We start from the raw sequence: 21808 nt of genomic DNA, 5'->3' as shown, positions 1-21808 counted from the left end.
AGGTATTTGATTAATCATCATACATACATAACAGTACTTATAATAAAGCTAAATTGAAGTTTACCAGGAATTTTACATGGTCCAACAATTTCTCAAACACGTCTGTAAATAACTCTAATATTAGAACTCTAAAACTATTCAAATTTATTTAAGCTCTAGTTATATGAGACTGGCAAAACTAGATAATCAAACTTGGGATGGAAGGAGAAACAATGTCCGTGAATGTAGATTTTTTTAGGAGTCTAGACTCTCTCTTGACTCACTTGAGCCTTTATCTCAATATGAAACTGACACTCTGAAACATAGAGTTCATTCCAACAATCTTTGTATGGAAACAAGAAGACATACTGATTCCCAAGTAATTTGTGACATTCATCAGTCATCTTACCCAAGAGTCAGTTGTATGGAAGTTACTGAGCACTCTTCTGCATTTATTTTACTTAAAGACCGTCTGTGTTTGAAAGATATACAAATACACCACTGGATAAAACAAACAAGAAATCTCAGAATTAACAAGTGGAGCTTAGGTATAAATAGCCATGCTCTATTGGAGAACCATTCAGGTCAACAAGGCAGAAGCAAGAACATTCAGTCACTCCTGCCAATGTTATGTATGCACATATGAAAATAGAAAGGCTGCATGAAGTAGTAGCATCAAGTCAAACCATTTTACCTTTGAAGTATGGAAACCACTAACATGCGCACATAGATAAGGACTCAACTTCTGACCTCCTCGAGCGCACAACATTTCAGAAACTAATTTCAGCATGCTCCCATAAAAAAGAAACCTTTAATCAATAAGACAGTATTAGTTATCTATAATGTGTTTAAATTTCATTAAACATAAGTACCCAACACTAGTTGATCCTATTGGTGACAAAATTGATTTTTTTGCAAGATCAATTTGTGTCCATCTAGTGTTGACACTTGGCTTTAAATTTAGAAATAATATATTTGTTAAGCATAAGTACCAACACTAGTTGATCCTATTGATGACAAAATTGATTTTCTTGCAAGATCGATTTGTGTCCATCTAGTGTTGATACTAAGCTTTAAATTAGGAATACTGTGTTTGATAAGCATAAGTACCAACACTAGTTAATCCTATTAGTTGGTGGATTTAGTTGTTGGAATTAATTCAAAACTAAACTAGTTCAAGTGAAAAAGTTGTTAAGTTGTTTAAATAAGTTAAATTAAATAATGTGGTTTTGTTGATGGATTTAGTTGTTGGAATTAAGTCAAAACTAAACTAGTTCAAGTGAAAAAGTTGTTAAGTTGTTTAAATAAGTTAAATTAAATAATGTGGTTTTGTTGATGGATTTAGTTGTTGGAATTAAGTCAAAACTAAACTAGTTCAAGTTAAAAAATTGAAATAAGTTCAAATACAGTTTAATTAACCCCTAGCTAGTTTGACTCATTATTTAAAATGATGTAGTTTAGTTGGTGGATTTAGTGTTGTATTAAGTCAAAACTAAACTAGTTAAAGTTGTTAAGTTGTTTAAATAAGTTAAATTAAATAATGTGGTTTTGTTGATGGATTTAGTTGTTGGAATTAAGTCAAAACTAAACTAGTTCAAGAGTTAAAGTTGCTTAAATAAGTTAAATTAATTAATGTGGTTTAGTTGGTGGATTTAGTGTTGTATTAAGTCAAAACTAAACTAGTTAAAGAGTTAAAGTTGTTTAAATAAGTTAAATTAAATAATGTGGTTTTGTTGATGGATTTAGTTGTTGGAATTAAGTCAAAACTAAACTAGTTCAAGAGTTAAAGTTGTTTAAATAAGTTAAATTAAATAATGTGGTTTTGTTGATGGATTTAGTTGTTGGAATTAAGTCAAAACTAAACTAGTTCAAGAGTTAAAGTTGTTTAAATAAGTTAAATTAAATAATGTGGTTTTGTTGATGGATTTAGTTGTTGGAATTAAGTCAAAACTAAACTAGTTCAAGAGTTAAAGTTGTTTAAATAAGTTAAATTAAATAATGTGGTTTTGTTGATGGATTTAGTTGTTGGAATTAAGTCAAAACTAAACTAGTTCAAGAGTTAAAGTTGTTTAAATAAGTTAAATTAAATAATGTGGTTTTGTTGATGGATTTAGTTGTTGGAATTAAGTCAAAACTGGTTAAAAAGTTGTTTAGCGGTTTAAATAAGTTCAAATAAATAATGTGGTTTAGTTGGTGGATTTAGTTGTTGGAATTAAGTCAAAACTAGTTAGAGTTAAAGTTGTTTAGTTGTTTGATCGTATTTTTGTTTATTTTGAAGTTGGATTTAGTTTATTTTGAAGTTGGATGAAGTTTATTTTGAAGAAGATTAATGTATATGTTGAAAAATATTGTGTTGGCAACTTATTGGGCTGTATTGGTAGAAATATGCAGGTGACAACTAAAATTGCAGCAATTTGCTAGCAGTTTTGTAGCAGAAAACCAACCTCTGGAGGTCAGAATCTCAAAAATAAATAAAACAAAAAATAAACGATACCGACCTTTGGAGGTCGAAATATAAAAAATAAATAAAATAAAAAATAAACAATACAGACCTCCAGAGGTCGGAATATCAAGAGTAAAAAAAATATAAAATATAAAATACAAAATATCGACCTTCAACGGTTGAAATTTAAAAATTAAAATATACCGACTTCCAAAGGTCGGAAATATTAAAAAATAATTTTTTAAAGATTAGAAATTAATTAATACCGACCTCTAAATGTCGGTATTTCAAAATATAAGAAATAAATATTTTGACATCCAGAAGACGGAAATAATAAAAATAAAAATAAACAAATATATGAAAGTGATCTCAAGAAGTCAGAAAACAAAATAATGAATTTTTCGACTTAAAATTAAAACTTATCTTGAAAGGTCGGTAAATATCGACCTCCAGAGGTTGGTATTGAAAAGCGACCAAGCTTTTTCCGACCTAAGCTGGGAAGTCTGTATTTGGTCAGTATTTCGGGGAATATCGACTTTCGAAAGTTTGTATTTGTAGGTTGGTATTCACTATTTTTTTAGTAGTGCACCTTGTTCGCTCATTTAGCCTTCATTTTATCTCAGAAGTCTGTCACCTTTGGTGGTGAAATTTAGCTCGCCTTTTCACATTTGGAGGATCGGTGATGTCTTCCTTCTTCGCCAACTTGCCTTGATGTTTTATCATTAGACGCTGTCAATTTCGACGGAGTTCATACCTATTGGGCGATTCGCCCATGGTATTAGGCGATTCTCAGTTGGGAGTTTACACTCTTTTCAATGTTTTGACCTAGATTAGTTGTTGCCTTGTCTTTTAGTTTTCATAGTCGTAAAATATCATCAGATAATGACATAAATGCCCGACATAAATAGGCATTGAAAACACTATTTGTTGAACTAGAAAGGCCTCAAATGAGTCAAAATCTCAGACTCATAACTCTTATAGTATCATTGACTAATGAGTAATTTCTAAACAAAAAACCTTAATGATACCAATACAGTATATGTATTTAATATCAGCTAAAAAAAATATTAGCCTTTATAATACCAATATTTTATATATATATATATATTTATATTGATTATCAGTTAAGCGAAATGATCTCTTGGGCATCTATTGTAATTGTTTAGGGGACATCAATGCAAGGGGTATATATTTGTAATTAATTTATATTTATAGGACAATTGCTTAGTTTCCCCAAAAATCAACCACAAAGACTTTTAGGGCTTGTTTGGAAAGCTACTTGGTAATTGGAATTGATGTAATTACTAGGATAATAATTATCAGCCTAATAGAAAACATATATTCTTAACTAATATTACCAAAAAATAATTGATTTATATTTTTCAAATTAGTATATTTCAATTGAATTAATCTAAAAATTAAAAGTACAAGGTAAGATTTATATGAACATCATGAAATACATGTTTGACAAAAAAATTAAAATTATAAAACAAATGAAATTCAAAATATAACATAAGTTCTAATTTTTTTTTTTAAAAAATTCACATAATACTCTTATGTCAAATTTCAACATAACATACATAAAATATGATTTAGAAGAAAAGGGAAACGTAAGTCTATAACCTTACTCAACAATGAATTCTACTTTAATTTAAAAATTAGAATACAAATGAAATTACGCTAATGAAAATAAGAAACATAATTAGATAATACAAAAGATTGCATGAAATCAAATAAAATATATAAAATAAACTTTTAAGAATAATAAAAAAGAAAGAAAGAAAAAAGAATTGAATAAAAAGGATAATGAATGGGCCTAGAGGCCGAAAGGGGAGGGAAATGTTTCCCGCCATTTTGTACTTAGACCCATTTACTCTTACTCATATAGCGTTACTGTGTTGAAGGAAACTGATAGGAAAGGATGGAAGCGGTAAGGTCTCAGAGGAAATCTTTGGTGTCCACCGGCGTCGGTTCAACACTTCCTCTCTATCGCTCGGCCCCTCCACTTGAAGTCCGTCTTGAAGATTTTGAGCTTTACGCCATTGATCGCTTCCGAGGTACTCAAACTATAAACTTTCAGATCTCATTTCCTTCCTCTGCGCTTACTAATTTTATTTTTCTTAATTCAATCAAGTTCTTAAAGGTATTTCGGATGCTTTGTCTAGAGGAAAGAAGCCCGATGAAATGGAGAAATTGGTAACTCTATTTTAGTAGTATATTTTATTTCTTTCTACATTCTACAATTGGATTCATCTTACTGCTTTCAAAATTAGGTGTTGGATCTGTGGAAAACAAATATGAGGCATCAACATTCATCTGAGCTCCTTAATAAGGACATAATTTCACATTTTGTTTTGCGACTTGTTTATTGCAGGACGTGAGTACCATTTTTTGCCTTTTTCCATTTTCCATAATTCTAACAATCCATTCTTTAATATATATAACTTAATCTTTTAGGGAGGAGTTAAGAAAATGGTTTCTTTCAATTGAAACTACCTTATTTCGTTACCGTTTCCGCGATGAACCTTCTGAAATTCAGGTTTGCCACATTTTCTATTCCTCTCACAACATCTTTATGCTTATTGTTTGTGATATAATAAATTTGGACGCAGAGAGCGCTAATGGCAGAGTTTGATCTTCCATACAAAGCTGTCACCACTGCTGAATATGAGGTAAATATTTTAAAAAGATTTTTCTTCTCTTAATACCACTACATTGAAGTTTTACTTTTCGGCAATATATTGGTGATGCATATTTTATTTACGCCTATCTTGCTTATGATGCAGAGTGTGAAGGAAAAATTGAACCAAATTGCACGCTCCATAGGCCAACCTATTACAAGTAGTAGTACTCTTTTGTAATTCCAATCGTGAACTTCTATTTTGATACTATTTAAGTCATTAACTTCATGATTTTGATTATTTGCAGCTGATGCTATCTATTACAAGGTATGCTCTTGACTTTTGCAATGCTTAACCCCCCTGGTAAAAGAAAATGGAAGTAATAAAGGAGCCAATAGCTATGTAGCTTGGGCCCCTTTAAAATTTCTGCTGCACCCAAGTAGATCTGATAGGCTTTGGGTGTGGGATCCGCACCAAATTTGGTTAACTTATTTTGGGTACTTTGGTTACATCTATGACCAAGAAATGTAGATTGATTGGGTATTTGGCTTTATTTTTGAGTTTGTGGCATCTATTCATATAAAGTATGAACACTTTGCTATACATGAGTGATGAGATATCTTATGAATAGAATATCAGGTATTTATAATGTATTAAATTTATTAGTTTTAGCTCAACAACTTTTAATTGATCCGATACGTATGTATCAATGTCATAATTCACATTTATTCGCCGTACCCCAGCATCCTTGCCCACTCTGAGATTCATACCTCTGAATACTAAATTTTATGTAATGAAGAACCTAACCTCTAGTTCTGCACCAGTATACCCATACTTAAGCCTGAGCAACATCAGCCAAAACAACAGTGGGTCTGCATGAACATCTATGTAGAGGAGTGCAAAAGAAAGATGTCGTTGACCATATTATACTTGTATACTTCCATTTCAGAATCGAAAGAATTGTTGCCTAATAGCTACATGTGTATGAATCGACAGATCAATTTACTTAAGAAACTTCTTTGGTTTGACCAGCATGCTTGTTGGGGATTGTAAGAAATAGAAGTGGCTACGATTTTGAGTGTAGACCTCTTGATGTGGCTGACCATTTTTCATGATTGGCTCAGTAGGAACTATAAGACAGGTTGTCAATTATATTATGCTAGGAAAATAAAGCGTCAAAAAGGACTGTTTATCTTGTTTGAATGAGATTTTGCTTTAGGAGGTTCTGGTTGAGTTTTCTCTTATATTATTTTGGTTTTAATAACTCAAGGTTCCATTTGAGGAGGTGCCAGAGCTTGTGGCAGGTCGACGAGTATTTATTCAAAAAGGGAATGCATATATCGCCATCAATCAGGTAGTTCGTTGTATTTTTATGGAAGCTGTTAGAATATGAATAAATATATAAATCCTACTTAGAATAGAGATAAGAATAGGAATCCTAATTGGAAAAAGAGTCATAGGAATACGAATCCTAATTTGAAAAGGTGTCCAATGTAGTGTCTATAAATAGGGTCTCAATGTAATAATGTAGATACGCAATTTCAATAATATATTTCTCCTATATTTCTCACATGGTATCAGAACAATGGTGAGAAAATTAAATCAGCCGTCACTGTGCAATTTTCCGGTGTCCTGAATTGCTGCCCAAGAAGATAACATTTTTTGGTAGTGTTTTTCAGCAATTTTCTTTTTTCCTGTGGGGTCGCCTCTTAATTTCGAGGCTGACCATATAATTTTTTTCTTGATTCCAGATCAGTTTTTGGTGATCGGATCTCTTTTTCCGGCAGTCAGATTTATTTCCAACGGTTCCAATTCCAGTTCTAGCAGTCAGCCATTCCAGTAATCAGATTTAGGTCCCCAAAATACTACTTCTTAGAAGGTTGTGATTGGTCCAAAGGGCGGGTCACAGACGGATTTCTCGGTTATCAAAAAAAAAATTTCTTATTTCACAATATGTCGTTCGAAATTGATATTTTTGGCTCCAAGAATATAGGAAGTAGTGCTATGATCACTACAGAACCATTAATGGGAAGCTCAAGCTATTTAGCTTGGGTTCTTCGGTTGAGTTGTGGTGCAAGGACCAAGGCGCCCAAGATCACTTAATCAACAATGCTAGTGTGGTAGATGAAAAGGCAAAGGTTAGTGAGGTAGATGATAAAGCCAAAGCACAATGGGAGAAGGTTGTTGCTCAATTATGTAGTATTTTATGGTGATCTATCGACTCTAAGTTAATGCCCATGTTTTGCCCATCCCAGACATGCTATTTAGTTTGGGAAAGGGCTCGTGCTTTAAATACTAATGATATATCTCGATTCTATGATGTAATATCTAGAATGACCAATTTAAAGAAACAAGAATTTGATGTCTACTTAGGATAGGTACAAGCAGTTATGGAGGAATTTGAAATGTTGATGCCCGTCACTACGAATGTGAACAAATAACAAAAGCACAAACAAACGTTGTTTCTAGTTCTTACACTTGTTGGACTTCACCCTGACCATGATTCAGGGCGTGATCAGATTTTAGCTAGTCCTACCATACCTATAATTGATGAATTATTTTCTTGTCTACTTCGTCTAGCCGCGCATCCCAGCAACAAAGTAGTTTCATCATTCACCATTGACGACTCTATTTTGGCATCTCAAATCATAGACAAACGAATATATTAGCCTATGGAGAATTGGCGAGGAGGTCTTTTTGGAAGATCTCGATCCAAGTGTAGTTATTGTCATAAGCTTGGACACACTTGTGACATATGTCCTACTTTGTATGGTCCACCATCGAGTTATGATCCTATTGCTATAAAGGAATATAATAAGTCCCTTTGAAATCGCACAATTAAGCAAACATCTCCATTCCACAAGTAGCATCTGTTGCTCAGCCTGATCGACCACCTAATAATGCTCATATTGCTCAAGCAGAATATGATGAGTTCCTTCAGTATCAAGCAAGTAAGCAAACATCTCCACAAGTAGCCTCGGTTACTCAGCCTAATGTTCATGTTGCGGGTAATTCTTATGCTTGTGTTTCACAGTCTAGTACGCTCGGATTATGGGTCATGGACTCGGGCGCTTCTGATCATATTTTTGGTAACATATCACCTTTGTCTGATATTGTTTAGTCACAATCTCTTCTTGCTATTACTCTGGCCAATTGGATCCAAACAAAACCAAACGACCACCTAATAATGCTCATATTGCTCAGGTAGAATATGATGAGTTCCTTCGGTATCAAGCAAGTAAGCAAACATCTCCACAAGTAGCCTCGGTTACTCAGCCTAATGTTCATGTTGCGACTAATACTTATGCTTGTGTTTCACAGTCTAGTGCTCTCGGATCATGGGTCATGGACTCGGGCGCTTCTAATCATATTTTTGGTAACATATCACCTCTGTCTGATATTGTTTATTCACAATCTCTTCTTGCTATTACTTTGGCCAATTGGATCCAAACAAAACCAAAAGGGGTTGGAAAAGCCAAATAACAAGATGCAAGGATTGCATCACCCCAAAAACGCTACGGAACATGGGATTCAATGAGGAGAGTGCAAGCTGTCTCAATGATATGTCTATTATTCCTTTTTCCCACACCATTCTATTGAGGGGTGTAAGGACAAGAAGCTTGGTGAATAATTCCTCGGTGAGTCATAAATTTCTGAAATTGGGAGGATAAGTATTCTAAGGCATTATCACTACAAAAAGTACGAATGGAAACACCAAACTGATTGTATTTCAACAAAGAAACTTTTGAATATAGAAAATAACCCAGAACGATCTTTCATTAAGAAAACCCAAGTGCATCTTGAATAATCATCAATGAAACTAACAAAATAATGAAAACCTAAGGGTGAACTGACTCTACTAGGACCGCAAATAACAGAATGAACTAATGAAAAAATACACTGAACGACTCTTACTAATATGGGTAAATGTAGCACGAATGTGTTTCCCAAGTTGACATAACTCACAATCTAATGTGGATAAACTAGGCAAACTAGGCACCATCATCTGTAGCTTGGATAGACTCGGGTGTCCAAAAGGTTTGTGAATTAGGGCTGGAGGATCTGTATCGGAGCATGTTGTGAAGGAATTTGAAGAGGTTAGATAGTAAAGGCCTTGTGATTCATGTCCTGTGCCAATCATCTGTCCCGTACTGCTGTCCTACATGAGAAAAGAATCATCAAACAAGGTTATGCCACAATGTAGGGCACGTGTCAAACGACTAACAAATGCTAGATTAAAAGGAGAACCAGGAACATAAAGAACAGAGTCTAGAGGGACATAACATAGTGGTTTGGTATGACTCATAGTGAAGCTGATCACTCTGTGTTTAATCGGCATTCTGCACAAAATTGTTTATTTATTTTGTTGTTTATGTTGATGATATTGTTATCACTGACAACGATCAAGATGGTATCACTCATTTGAAGCTACATCTCTTTAAGCATTTCTAGGCTGAAGTATTTTCTAGGTATTGAGGTTGCTCAGTCTAGATCAGGTATTGTTATTTCTTAACGCAAGTATGCCTTAGACATTCTTGATGAGACAAGAATGATGGGATGTAGACCCATTGACACTCTTATAGATTCGAATGTTAAACTCCTTTCAGGATAGGGGGAGCCACTCAGTAATCCTGAAAGGTATAGATGGGTGGTTGGAAAGCTGATTATCTTGAAGTGACTAGACTTGACATCTCTTTTTCTGCGAGTGTAAGTCAGCTTATGATTTCCCCTTGTGATAGTCATTGGGAAGTAATTGTTTGTATTCTGCGACATATAAAGTTAGCTCCTGGTAAAGGACTACTATCAAGGCCATGAGCATATCACTGGATATACAGACGCTGATTGGGCAGGATTACCCTCCGATAGACGTTCGACATCAGGATATTGTGTTTTAGTAGGAGGTAATTTGGTGTCCTGGAAGAGTAAGAAACCGAGTGTGGTTGCTCGATCTAGTGCAGAATAAGAATATTGAGCAATGGCTGCAACAATTTGTGAGCTAGTTTGGATCAAACAGCTGCTCAGAGACCTAAAATTTGACGAAATCAGTCCAATGGAACTTGTGTGTGATAATCAAGGGGCCCTTCATATCGCATCAAATCCAGTGTTTCATGAAAGGACTAAGCACATTGAGATTGACTCTCACTTTGTCAGAGAAAAGATACTCTCAAGAGATATTGTTACAAAATTTGTTTAGTCGAATGATCAACTTGCAAATATCTTCACCAAGTCTCTCACCGGTCCTCGTATTCATTGTATCTGTAACAAGCTAGGTACATATGATTTGTATGCACCAGCTTGAGGGGTAGTGTTACTTAGAATAAGAATATGGATAGGAATAGGAATATGAATCCTAATTTGAGAAGGAGTCCAATGTAGTGTCTATAAATAGGATCTCAATGTAATAATGTAGATACACAATTTCAATAATATATTTCTCCTATATTTCTCACAGAAGCATCCAAATGAATATGTTAATATCAATACACCAATTCCTGTGACATAGCTTATTCTTGCAGGTGGTTTCACTAGTTATCACGCAGTTTCGGAGTCATCTTTCGAAAGCACTAGTGCTGACAAACAGGTTGGTTGCCCCAGTTTTGGTCTTCATGGAAAGATGAGCATACCCATTCTTAGATAAGCAACATCTTAAAAGTAACAATTATTGAAAGTAACTTCTCTTATTTTCACTATTTTAAACTTTGTTTCAAGCTGATTTCTTGTCGTAAAAATGAAATTATCCTTTCCGGAACTTGATTCTCAATGACTGCAGTGCTTCAAATTAGTTGAGCATGTCACATTAGAAACTGGATCGCTGAACAAATTCGTTCAGCTTCTCATCCAAGAATAAACAATATATCAGACAACAAAGAGAATTGATTTGTTTACTGCTTTATTTGTAAGCCTCTAGTCATTAGCATGTGCATTTCCACTTTGTGCGTCAGGTTTCTCATTTTCTCTTGCTTTTCTTATATCTGAGTTTTGATGGTTTAGAGAGACCACATTTGTCATCGGTCAGATTTCTTCTATATCAGGAACTCATTAAGCTGACTATGTGTTGTTGAGTTCATCTGACATTTCATCTAGCATGTTGCTTTTGGAATTTTATCTATTTACTCCTTTTAAAGTTAAAACTTAGGTTCCATCATTAGATATTTAGAAGTTTCAGTTTACTGATTTCAGAAAATGGACCTCGATGATCAGAGAACAGGAGAAGGACCGTTTGGTTCCTGTGAGTATTGAGCTAGTTTTGAAGTTGCACTCAAAGATTGTTTATGTTCCTCAATGTCTAAACCTAACTTCCCTTCAATATTTTAGATTATTGAAGCCTTATCCACAAGTTACCTGGGTCCTGATTATAGCCAGGTGGTTTAGAGCTCCTTTATTATCATCTACTTCTGCAGTTGCAACGTTCTTGTTGCGTTCACTTGACTAATCCAACCTTTGTTTCAGCCGAGAGAACATGCAGAAATATCACTAAAAGACATTGACCAGATTGCTAAGAGTTCATTCCCTCTATGTATGCATCATCTTTTCGAAAAGGTTAGAAGTTGATCAAGAAACTAAGTTCAGTAACATCATATGTTCCTTTTAGGGTTTACTGTCATATTATCTCTTAATTGTTGTACTTTTAAGCAGTTATGATGTTTTGGTACTGCACCTTCTTTTCCAAAAAGTTCGCCTTCACTATGGTTTATGAATTATTGCAGCTACGAGAGGATCATCATCTGAAGCATGGAGGGAGGATGCAACTTGGTCTATTTCTCAAGGTTATATTATCAGGGTTGATGAGGATTTTGCCTAAAAAAATTGACTATTTTTTTAGATGTGTTAACAGGATTAATGGAACTTCATTGCTCCGAGCACTCACATATTTTATTCCGCTGTATAGCAATCCATTATATTCATTTTTGTCTTTGATTTACACCAAAATAAATCACAAACTTTCCTTCTAGGTGATTCATCGATGTTGAATCGTATTCATGCAGTCGTTCCTCTCTCTTTATTGGTTTGAGGGAGGGGGGATTGGGGTTATTTATGACAATATATTATTGCTTTCCAATTGTTTATACAAAAAGGAAACTCAATACAACTGAATTTAGAAATTTTCTGCAAATAAGAATTCTCCAACAGACGTTCCTTTGTTATTGAACAACATGTGCTAGCTATTGCACATGACATAATAGAAAATGGATGATTAATAATTTGATTAACAGAAACTATGCATTCAAGGATTCTGGTCAAATATATGCCTTCCAGAGAGAAAGATGTGAAGAATAAAAAGCAAAAGGATTTACCAAAGCTAGAAGGTGGTCAAAGAAATGGTTCTGGATGAGGTTAAGAAGTAATTGCTTTTAAAAAATAGGAAATAGGCTTAGTGGTATAGAACAATTTTTATCCTACAGTTTTGATCAGTCAAGAAAGAAAGTAAGTTAAGAGGAAAAAAGAAGAAAAGAGTCATGAAGTTCTCTTTTGTTCTATTAGGGCTCTCTTCTTGTCAATAATTTGTTTAGAGTTACAGATTCTTTGGTTGAAGCACGTGGATATCTACAAGAACATGAGTATTAGTTTGAGGTTCTCTCAATGAGCGATCCTAAGAATCAATTCTTCACTGTTCATTCTTTGACAGTGTTTTGCTTTATTTGTAGGGTGTTGGATTGAAGTTGGATGATGCCCTTGCATTCTGGAGAGCTGAGTTCTCCCGAAAAGTAAGCAGTATTTAGTGCTCTATGTATTTATTTTTTTACACATTGCAAGTGTTTTCCTCTGTCGAATGTAATGGACTGAACATGTCCAAACATGAGCAGGCTATTAGAGGCAAGAAGCACTGTGGAGAAGAGTTTCCCTCAGTTTTCCTTGTACATGCTATATTTGTGTCTTATCTAGAGATAGATTTACCACTATGGATAAGGAGAGAATAGACTGTGAACAAATGATAAGAAAGGTTGTCAGATGATATGTATTTATTTTTTTACACATTGCAAGTGTTTTCCTCTGTCGAATGTAATGGACTGAACATGTCCAAACATGAGCAGGCTATTAGAGGCAAGAAGCACTGTGGAGAAGAGTTTCCCTCAGTTTTCCTTGTACATGCTATATTTGTGTCTTATCTAGAGATAGATTTACCACTATGGATAAGGAGAGAATAGACTGTGAACAAATGATAAGAAAGGTTGTCAGATGATATGTATTTATTTTTTTACACATTGCAAGTGTTTTCCTCTGTCGAATGTAATGGACTGAACATGTCCAAACATGAGCAGGCTATTAGAGGCAAGAAGCACTGTGGAGAAGAGTTTCCCTCAGTTTTCCTTGTACATGCTATATTTGTGTCTTATCTAGAGATAGATTTACCACTATGGATAAGGAGAGAATAGACTGTGAACAAATGATAAGAAAGGTTGTCAGATGATATGTATTTATTTTTTTACACATTGCAAGTGTTTTCCTCTGTCGAATGTAATGGACTGAACATGTCCAAACATGAGCAGGCTATTAGAGGCAAGAAGCACTGTGGAGAAGAGTTTCCCTCAGTTTTCCTTGTACATGCTATATTTGTGTCTTATCTAGAGATAGATTTACCACTATGGATAAGGAGAGAATAGACTGTGAACAAATGATAAGAAAGGTTGTCAGATGATATGGCTTCCACCTTCTGAAGAAGGTGGTCTCAGATGTGTTCATTTTCTCTGGAAAATTAAGTGCATAAATTTTTCTTGTAGGTTGGTGCTGAAAGATTTGATAAAGAATATGCATACAGCATACGACACAACTATGGGAAAGAAGGAAAGAGAACGGTAAGTAACTTATTTGAAGTTGCACTGCAGAAAATGTAGAGTTCGTGAGAATGTCTATGCATTTGGTATTCCATAGTTGTGATGGAAGCTGGAACATTCTATTCTGTATTATAACTGAGAAGTACCTTGCGAAAAAAACAAAACAAATGTAACACACGAAAAAGAGCTCTAATGTCTGAAACAACCAAGAGAAGAAATACAAAAAGAACAAATTCTTCTAGTTCTGGATATCAACTTTCACTTCTGTTCTCTCTTTTAAGCAGGAAAAAAGCAGAAGAAAATGACTTTTGTCCGTCTTCTTTCGAGTTCTCTGTTCCTTTGAATGCCCATGAGTCAGCATAGAACATTGGAATAGTTTCAAGATTCTGCTGATAGATGTAAAGACTGAAAATAAGAGAGCGAATATTTCTACATCTTGTGCTATTTTTTCTTTTTTTGGTTGAGCTTTTGCATTCTTTTCTCCCTTTGATTTCTAAACGACCCGTATTACTTTCTTGCAAGAGTGCAGGATTACACACCTTATTCTTGTCAAAAGATTATATCATCAACTCCTGGAGTTGGAGATCACCATGGCTGTCCATATCGTCATTTCAGGTCAGACTGATCTTCTGTTGCATTTGATCTTGTTCACTGAAGTGAGCAATTGTTGCTTTTATACAACATGAGATGCTCATTGCCCATGTTTATTCCTGACGCTCTGAGACAAATTAACTTTCCGATCGCTTCTTTCATCTCTGCCAAGTGACTTTTCATGTTTTTGCTTCCATCTGCATGATGTGTAGGCTGTAGCATGTTCTTGATGCAACATGATGAGATAATGAGGTCTTCCAGGTTGTCACTGATTAAGCACAACTTCTTATTATCCTGCAATTTGCTAACAGATTTTTTGGACATCTAAGATTTTAGGAAGTTGTATGGGTTAATGCATAGTTGCAAGTTTCTAGGAAGTCCAATTCCTACCAAAAGAAAAAGGGAGAAAAACCCAGTTGATAGTTCTGGGAGCAAGCATTTTGCTTGAATTGTAGGCCTTCCCAGTGTGAGTTTGGATTATTCTTGCTTGTGTGCTTCACTGAGTGCCAACAAGAAAAAGAAAAACAGTTAAATCCTTAATCCATGTTAAATAGAATTGAGACCATTTAGGAAGTTCAAGAGAGCTTAATCAATATCAAGGTTTAGAAAAGGTGGAATTTCTAGCTTCATTACCTATCCCCAAGTAAAGAAAAATCCCATCTCCTCGATTAGATACTAAATTCTTGATTCCTGTAATGAGCAGTTGTAGTTAGTACCTTCGAGTGTTGTAGTCTTATGGAGGGTTGGACCAATAGCGTAGCCAGGATTTTCAGGAAGGGTGTCCAAGTTATAAGTATTTTTTTTTTTTGAAAAATGGATGTGCCAAATTTTTTCATAAGTCAAACTACGTCTTATTAGTGATTGATTTTTTTTTTGTGGAATGAATGCTCCAAAATTTTAAAAGTCAAAATGTGTAACTAATCGATCATATTTAATTAAATATTAAGTGAACAAACAGTTTAAAAAAATACTGTTAAGTTTTTACAAAGGTAATGATAGCAATGAGACATAAGAACATAGAGTAGAATCAATAATTGATATATTTATTCATTTTTATATATTTTATATTTTATATCACTAATTAATAATTATTTTAATAAATAACAATTCAGAAATAACAAATTTATTAATTATTATAATTACTTAATTAATAGATATAGAAAATAATTAATTATTATTATTTTAAAGAGTCAGAAATTTTGAAAAATAAAATAACAACTTGCAGGAATCGAACCTGCAAACACACGAACAACACACAACCTTGACTTTTCAAGGAGAGCTTCTACCACTGAGCTACCCATCAAGTTGTTGCAAGGGTGTCCAAAACATAATATATAATCATACTAAACAATATTTTATCTATATACACCAGATAATTTTCTAACGAAGGGTGTCAATTAAACACCCTCAACCCATTGTAGCTCCGCCCTTGGGTTGGACACCATTTTATGTATCTTGAACATGAGAACTACATCATAGAAGATAAACTCATTTTATAGTTATGTTAGTGCAAGCTATTGGTTGTCGACCATAAATATTTGCTTAAATGTTCTGTTGAAGTGTATGACCATTTCATCTAAAAACTTAAATTGTGTTAGATAGCACAATTTTATTTACTTAATTATATTCTCAACATGCCCCTGGCCTCTATGGGTTAGGCACGTGGAATTCTTTTTGATAATGAGTGACATCGAGACTCAAATTTAGCACTTTTGCCTGCTCTATTACCATGATAAGAAAATAGGCATTGGGTCTAATTGAATTTTAAAAGCTAGCTTATGAGGTAAGGACTATCCAAGACCATATAGGGAGACCAAGTATCCATCCCACCACCAATATGGGACTCAACATCCCCTTTTGCCAATTGGAGTGTGAACAATATAGTCCAAGTATAGGGTGTCTAACATCGGATAAATCAAGAATTAGGATGAGTTCGACTCTGATACCATGTCGAAGCGCATGACCATCTCATCTAAAAGCTTAAGTTGTTAGAGTAAACAAATTTTTATTTATTTAATTCTTTTCCCAGCACTTGCAATAGAAGACATTATTATTTGTCAGTGACTCAGTTCTATTTTTTTTTTTAAAACTTTTGGACTTGTTGGATTGAGATCCTTGTATCAATATGCTTATCTTAGGTTTGAAGGACAATAGTCAATAGTCACAACTTTTTTCACTACACAAACTTGCACTTAATTCCTAGATAATACAATGTGTCTTGCTTGGATATTGAGTGTTTGCCTTAGAAATATAATACCACTGTGAGAAATATAGGAAAAAATATTATTGAATTGTTGTCTCTACATTATTACAGAGAGACCCTACTTATAGACACTACAATAGACATCTTTTCCAACTAGGACACTATAATACAATCCTTTTCTAAGCAAGACACTATATACTATTCCTATTCCTATTCTAAGTAGGATTGTATATACCTAAGCTAGACATTTGATTGCATACAAATCAAATGTATCTAGCTTGTTACAAATGTAACTAATACGAGGATCGATGAGGATCCTGGTGAGATATTTGCAAGTCGATCACTCGACTTCACAAAATTGACAGTTAATCTCAATGTGCTTAGTCTTCTCATGAAATACTGAATTTGATGCATAATGCCGATAAAACAAAGAGTAATAAAATTATAGTGTTGAACTTCCCAAACCAAGCTTGCAAAGACTGTTTTAGACCATAGAGTGACTTACGTAATCGACATACAAGGCTACTAAACTCCCCTTGAGCAACAAAATTAGGTGGTTTCTCCTTATAGACTTCTTCACAATGGCCATGAAGTGCTCAAAATTTGATATAAAGTATATGGATCGTGTTGGAATCAATAGATGAGTCGATATTAAATAAGTCACCAAAAAATTGGCCGGAACATGCTCATATGTTGGAGTATTAGATTTGATGGCTGAAAGTGGTCAAAGTCTAAGAAATAAAATCATATGGGTAGGGTCGGAATGATAGCACAACCCAACTAGAAAATAGAAATTATATAGGAAAGGTCGAATTGATGGCATGACCCTATTGAAAAAGAGAAATAATATGGGTAGGGTCGAAATGATGTCACAACCCTATGGTAATCAAATTTGAGGAGTCACCGGAAAGACAAATGGAATTTTGCAAATCAAATCTGAGGAGTCATCGAAAAGACACAATGCCATGCAACCCAGATATGAGAAAGTAGTTCGGAAAAATTTACGGTACTATTGCCCCCAAGGCCTAGCTCGAGTGGCAAAAGGTGGAGGATTTGTGGCTTAGGTCGCAGGTTCAAGCCCACACCATGCAAAGCGAAGCCCGATATTTAAGTGGGAAGGGTAGAGGGGCGGGCCCATTATCCATCGAGTTTAGAAGGCTAGATTGGTCCAAAGGGCGGGTCACAGACGGATTTCTCGGTTATCAAAAAATAAAATAAAATAAAAAAATAAAATTTACGGTACTATGTAAATTAAATATGAAAAATAATTCGGAGAGATGCACGACAAAGTCGACACTACACAAATCAGATATAAAAAAGTAGTTACCAGAAGGATGGCACGGTGCTATACATATAGGATATGAAAAAGTAGTCACTAGAATGATGTCAATGATGTCACTGTGCTACACAAATCAGATATGAGAAAATAGTCACCAGAATGATGGCACAGTGCTACACAAATTGATTATAAAAAGGTAGTTACCGGAAAGATGGCACGGTGCTACACAAATTAAATATAAAAAAATAGTCCTATTCTAAGTAGGATTGTATATACCTATTACTATCATTTGATTGCATACAAATCAAATGTATCTAGCTTGTTACAAATGTAACTAATACGAGGATCGATGAGGATCCTGGTGAGATATTTGCAAGTCGATCACTCGACTTCACAAAATTGACAAAAAAATAGTCCTATTCTAAGTAGGATTGTATATACCTATTACTATGCTAACACCACGAATTTCACCAAATTCTCTTGATCTTTAATCTCTTTGAATTTTTTTTTTTTGATGACAACGGAAACTTGCAGCCGCTACCCTTTGGGTGCGCACAGGGTAAAACCCCTGCTCCTATGCAATAGCTCGCAAACCACATAGGAGAGGTAACCCACAATAAGCAAGCCCGGTGCGACGAGCTCGACCCAGAAGGCAAGCCCCTTGCTTTCGCTGGCAAGGGGTTTCAAACTTGAGACCTCCAACATAGAAGTCCCAAGTCCAAACCACTAGGCCACCCCCGAAGGGGTATCTCTTTGAATTTTGTTTGTTTACTTTCTTTTTTAATCTCTAATTCCTTTATGAGATTCCATGTTTTTCTTTTTTAATAGCACATTCACATTTATCTTTTGAACTCGTAGTTCTATGCATGAACTGAAAGATAATATAGGTTGCCTGCCTTAATATTTACAAAATTCTTTTTGCATGTTGTACCATCCAACAAGACTATCTATGACTATGTATTGTCTCCATGTTATTCTGTCGAGACAGAAACTGAAGTTGATTAGTAAGGAAGAGTGAAAAGCAATTTAATAGTGATATTATCTTCAAATTGTTCTATGTTTCAAAGATTGAACCAGTAAAAGAAACAGAAGAGGTGCCTTTCGCTTTATGTGATGACCTATTGTTGTCTCTATATGATGATAGAGACTATCAATTAGCTTTTACCTTATTGGCTTGCCAAATTTGCTTCAACAGTGAGGAGAATCTGAGAGCTGCTCTGACCAGGATGAGAGTAGGCAATCAAGCACTGGAGGATGTGATAGACAAAGTCCGAAATAGACATTATCAGGTTGGTGTATAATTTGATGAATTATCACTGCTTTATGTCACCTTATTTCATATGTTGTGATTGTAAAATTGTGCAGTTGGCATGCACTTTGACCTTTGAAGCTGTTCATGGCTCATCTTGTGATGCCGGGGTTAACCATCCAAATCAGTACTACAATGACAGTCAGAGGATCTTGGAATCACGGGTAAGTTCTTCATGGAGTAAAACTAAGATGGTTTGTAAAGGTTATCTTTGTCATTGTGAATTTGTGATTATGGATTTGGTGGTATAATTAATCATGCGATGTGATAAAATATTTTTCCTTTGTTTCCATTACCTGCTTTAGGAAGAAGTATGATGCCGAATGCATTTGGTGTAGGAGAAATGCTTCATTATTATTTGACTAACTTGCCTCAATATTGTGGTCCTTTCAGTGGGCACATGGCTTTTCACATTTTACATCATGCCTTAATATGTATCTTGTTTTTGCGGTTAATCAACTTTCAGAAGAGTTCCAGCAACCCAAAAGGAACAACAGCTTCAATGTAGGGCAGTATAGACGTGTTGCCTCCCTTGTGTGAGTCGTGTCTCTGATAAAATTCTGTAGAATTCTACTGTATTTTCTTGTTTCCATATTTATTTTCCTTGCATGAACATCCCATGAAACTGCAGTGGAAGATCCGGTTGACTCGCACCTGCAAGAATCCAAAGAGACCATGCAGGACTAACTATAAAGAAGAGCTGATGCCTTTTTTGTCCAAAGAAGTAAATAAAAAGGGAAAGCAGTTGAATCACCAGATACAACTTTTCCATGCAATCCCATTGTTTTAAAGCATTAGTGGACTTGTAAGTCTGTAACTTGTATTAATTCAATCCTGTTCAGATCTATATCTATAAATATCTGGAGGAAGGTGATGTGACACTCTCTTTACCCTTGCCTTCTTTCTTATTTCTCTACTCAGTAGATCTGCAGATGTATAATTTTCGTCTTTTCCCCCCTCTTTATTATTGCAATATCCATGATAGAAGTTATACGTTACGAGTCTTTATGGTAGAAATTGAGAAAAAGCCTAAAATAGTCCTTATCTTTGAGGGCCTATTAGTAAAAATCCGAGGGTCACTTTGAGTCTTAACCTAAAGTTAAGGAACTATTTTGAGGTTTTTCTCTAGAAATTACACATTAGTAGTATGTGTTTATGAGGTGGCAATCAAATGGCTATGGGTAAACGTAACTGCTCCTCTTGTAAGAATTTAAGCGACTTGTATTGATTTTAATAAATGGAAAAGAGTCGGAATGCTCTTACAGAAAAATTAATTAAAGTATTTGTTTATATAATTCTTGATTTTAAAGTTAAAATATTTTTGTTTCTTAATATTTTAAGAATTGAATAATTACAAGTATTGGTTAATATAATTCTTGATTTTAAGGTTAAAATATAACATTCATAATGTCTTTAAAAATATTGTTGATAAAGTTATTGTCAACCTTTTATCATTTTATCTTTGAAATCAATGAATGTATTGGCAAAAATATGTATCCTACTCCAATTTGTAAAAAATATTAAGGAATAATAATATTTTTTAGTTTATTAGGAGTTTTTAATGAAAAGTAATGATAAGATGATTATGATATATATGTATGTAATTTTGTGTTAGGACTAAACAAAACATCTTTTTATTAGGACCAAGTTCAATGTAGGGTACATATTATCCTACTAATACTAGGAGCTTAACCTTGAATCTATTTCAAGTAAATTAGGAGTAGTAAATTCCTCCATCTGGCCATGGCTAGTGGATTGATTTGCGTGTGCTTAGTAGTTTGGTGAGTCCTTATGGTTTGAGGGCATGACCATTTATCAGTTCCATGCTCTTTTAATCTTTTCAGTTTTTAGACTTATTTTGTGAGCTAGGGCTTGTCCTAGTCATAGATATGATAGTAGAAGCTTGTTGTTAGACTTAGTATGATTTCACATTCAGTTTTTGTACTCTGTTTTAGTATCAAGTTTTGTTAAAGTACTGAGACTTTTATTCCAATTTATCGCTTTATTTTTGTTATGTTGATATCTTAGTGTCATGCTTATGTCAAGTGGCTTGTTTAGGGTGTATCGAGATCCTATTTTCCATGTCACGTTTAGGGGAAGTATGGATCGTGACATGTCAGTACTTGAAATGTACTAAGTATGGGGAAATGCAATGACTAAGTAAATATGGTATAGAAACTGATGATTTGATTCTGGAAACATAGTATAAGGTCATGCAATACTTGTGAAAATCATAATCATATGTGGGAGATGCCATTAACCAATATAATCTATGTGATCTATAACATGGAGTTTAGTCAACTGGGTTGACACCAAAAAGAGAGTGTCCTATTTGCCAAGGCAAGGACCATAATCATGAGATAAGGTAAATCCACTAGCTAAAGCGAATCAAGACTAAGTCCTACGGGGACATGTAGTTCTGCGACTTGGGTAATTGCCACACTTGGTGCTAAGTAAACTCCAAATGGAAAAACATGCATAATCATATTCATATTCAAAATTTGTGAAATGGTAAGAATCTAATAATACCGAATCATTTATACATAATCTCAGAGTCATAAGAATAATTCTTTTATATCAAAATTTCATACATAGTTTTATGAGATACT

At 34.3% G+C, this 21808-nt stretch overlaps 1 protein-coding gene across 3 annotated transcripts; it reads left to right on the top strand.

Moving 5' to 3' along the window:
• The first annotated feature begins 4296 nt into the window (after positions 1 to 4296).
• On the top strand, positions 4297 to 20136 carry LOC102599578 (probable DNA primase large subunit). Of its 3 annotated transcripts, XM_006365525.2 has the most exons (20): positions 4298 to 4479; positions 4557 to 4618; positions 4696 to 4799; positions 4880 to 4961; positions 5035 to 5094; positions 5209 to 5266; positions 5351 to 5370; positions 6314 to 6397; positions 10560 to 10624; positions 11224 to 11272; positions 11359 to 11406; positions 11494 to 11583; positions 11751 to 11810; positions 12690 to 12749; positions 13764 to 13838; positions 14347 to 14432; positions 19086 to 19179; positions 19256 to 19363; positions 19666 to 19735; positions 19831 to 20136. In XM_006365525.2, exons 1-19 carry the CDS (start codon positions 4344 to 4346, stop codon positions 19705 to 19707), a joined length of 1383 nt encoding a protein of 460 aa, XP_006365587.1. In that variant the 5' UTR covers positions 4298 to 4343; the 3' UTR covers positions 19708 to 19735; positions 19831 to 20136. The 3 variants fall into 3 exon arrangements, with proteins under 3 accessions (XP_006365586.1, XP_006365585.1, XP_006365587.1); XM_006365524.2 differs by lacking the exon at positions 19666 to 19735 and having other exon boundaries at positions 4297 to 4479; positions 5209 to 5263; positions 19831 to 20132; XM_006365523.2 differs by lacking the exon at positions 19666 to 19735 and having other exon boundaries at positions 4297 to 4479; positions 19831 to 20132.
• The last annotated feature ends 1672 nt before the right edge of the window (positions 20137 to 21808 follow it).

Source organism: Solanum tuberosum, unplaced genomic scaffold, assembly GCF_000226075.1.
Source record: "Solanum tuberosum cultivar DM 1-3 516 R44 unplaced genomic scaffold, SolTub_3.0 scf00565, whole genome shotgun sequence".
Lineage (NCBI taxonomy): Eukaryota > Viridiplantae > Streptophyta > Magnoliopsida > Solanales > Solanaceae > Solanum > Solanum tuberosum.
The sequence above is the reverse complement of the archived record's forward strand: the minus strand, read 5'-3'. Positions and strand labels throughout refer to the sequence as shown.